Source organism: Octopus bimaculoides, chromosome 8 (genome assembly GCF_001194135.2).
Source record: "Octopus bimaculoides isolate UCB-OBI-ISO-001 chromosome 8, ASM119413v2, whole genome shotgun sequence".
NCBI lineage: Eukaryota > Metazoa > Mollusca > Cephalopoda > Octopoda > Octopodidae > Octopus > Octopus bimaculoides.
In genome coordinates, this window is record NC_068988.1 from 85,812,550 (window position 1) to 85,814,965 (window position 2,416).

General features: G+C 38.8%; 1 protein-coding gene across 1 annotated transcript in view; it reads right to left on the reverse strand.

The window, feature by feature from the left end:
• Nucleotides 1–2,416, reverse strand: part of LOC106870659 (inactive pancreatic lipase-related protein 1) — a 98,974-nt gene that overhangs the window by 11,113 nt on the left and 85,445 nt on the right. The window contains exon 6 of the mRNA XM_052970243.1: nt 164–385. Within this exon, the coding sequence (XP_052826203.1) occupies nt 164–385 (222 nt within the window). The remainder of the gene's footprint in view (nt 1–163; nt 386–2,416) is intronic.

Sequence of the window (2,416 nt, forward strand, 5' to 3'; positions counted from 1 at the left end):
CATTGCTCTCTCACTGAATAATAATAATAATAATAATAATAATAATAATAATAATAATAATAATAATAATAAGAAGAAGAAGAAGAAGAAGAAGAAGAAGAAGAAGAAGAAGAAGAAGAAGAAGAAGAAGAAGAAGAAGAAGAAGAAGAATATGGATACATACCACAATAAGGAGAAGCTCTCATCGTATTGAGGTAGTAAGTTCCTTTCGGTGTCCTCTTAGACAAGTGGTAACCCACAGTAATAAATTCCCCTGATACGCATTGGCCATTTTCAAAATCGGCGTCACTGCTACATTTGACGGCTCTGAAGCATGATGAGTTAATGGACTCCATGAACAACTTTATGGCCCTACTATGACTACAACCAACGTAATTAGACGCATCTGGTAAAGAGAATGAAATATATATTAGCAGAATAATAATTCACAAGAGACAATTGCTATTGTAGACTTGTAGGTACATGATATTTCGTTATGCAATCATAATATAACATACGTTTTTTTAGAAGGTAATACCACGTTCTTCTGCGTTAGCAGTGCACTTTCTACATTATTTATTAAGGCTTTCTCTGTAGATATTCTATAGAAATTATAGCCAGCACTGATTTGCTACGACGTTTCGTATACGAGGCATCAGATGCAAACAAACAATGGGATCGAAGATGAAAAACAAGTAATGGGCGTACATGCCATAATTTGAGGGGTTTTTCCCCTCCACCAGCACCCATCTAACCCATTAATTATCCTCGAACACATTGCTTAAATATCCACTATACTTAGAGGTGTGTAGTTATTGGATATACCAATTTATATATTAAACGCATTCCTGGGATGGTACGTAAATATTAATGACTTATAGGTAAGAGGTATGGAAAATGACTCTTTATAATGCGATTGATCTACAGCAAATTTCTATCTAGTTAGACCGTACCTCCAGATGGTACGTACTCACAGTTAGGTTTGTCGTTAAATTTCATTAACCATACATCATCGAAAAAATTAGAGAAATTCTATAAGTAGACATTTCTTATGGCTCGATTAAACGGATTGTGATGTATGTATGTATGTATGAATGTGCGTATGTATATAACGAGTTGGACAAGTCTGACGAGTCGCCTATACAGCTAAGCGCTTTATAAGCGCGAAACGAATAATCACTCTCTGACAGGCTATAAAAAACAGCCTTCTAAATATACTACTGTCCTACCATTTTAGAGTGTGCTTCTCTTTCAGATATATGAACTACTGACCGAGGTGTATGTGTGCTTGTGTGTGTGTGTTTGTGTGTGTGTGTTTGCGTGTGGGTGTTTGTGTGTGCAGGCACATACATACGTACATATATTTATATGCACATATATATATATACATACATGCATATATATATACACACATATAGACACACACACACACACACACACACACACACACACACACACACACACACACACACACACACATATATATATATATACGAGGTCTAGTTAATAAGTGTGCGGACTGGTGCCATAGTAACAATGTTAAAGCACGCAGAGTGAAACCGCTCGGTACAGATTGATCTTAAACTCTGCTGCGCATGCGCACGAAGTATTAACTTCTAGCTCACTTCCGCTGTTTACAGCAGTGCTTGCAAGGAACGTGTGTAGCGTGTGATTGTCGCATTGACAATGACAGAGCAAGTTGTCATGGCGATACGTACTCAGAGGCCTACGCAAAGTTGCAGAAAGTGTATGGAGAGGAGTGTATGAGCCGCACACAAGTGTATGTGTGGTTCAGACGTTTCCAATGGCCGAAAAATGTCGATATTGACGAACGCTCCGGGAGATCCGCAACTAGCAGAACTGAGAAAAACATCGCAGATGTGCGTGCAACTGTGAGGAGAAATCGTCGAATCACCATCCGTGAGTTATCAGAAGATGTGCAGATGAGTTACGGTTCTGTTCAGTCCATTATCACTGAAGATTTGGGTATGAGATGTATGTCTGCCAAATTTGTGCCAAAACTGCTTTCAGCTGACGAAAAAGGCACTCAGATTTCAGTGGCACAAAGTCTCCTTGATTGTGTCGAGAACGATGAAAACTTTTTGAAAACTTTGCGTAGGCCTCTGAGCAGGTCTCGCCATTTTTTTGACAAAGTTTGATGCAGATTCTCTACTCAACTTTCTCTGGCATGATGAATGCGTCGATCACACGCTACACGCCTTCCTCCCAAGTACTACTGTAAACAGCAGAAGTGAGTTAGAACGTTAGAATTTAGTACGCATGCACAACAGAGTTCAAGGCCAATCTGTGCCAAGCGGCTTCATTTTGCGTGCTTTAGCTTCGTTACAATAGCTTCGGATACTTATTGGTCAGACGACGTTTATATAAAGCATATAAAGCTGAAGGTATTTCTCACAGAAGTATATATATATATATA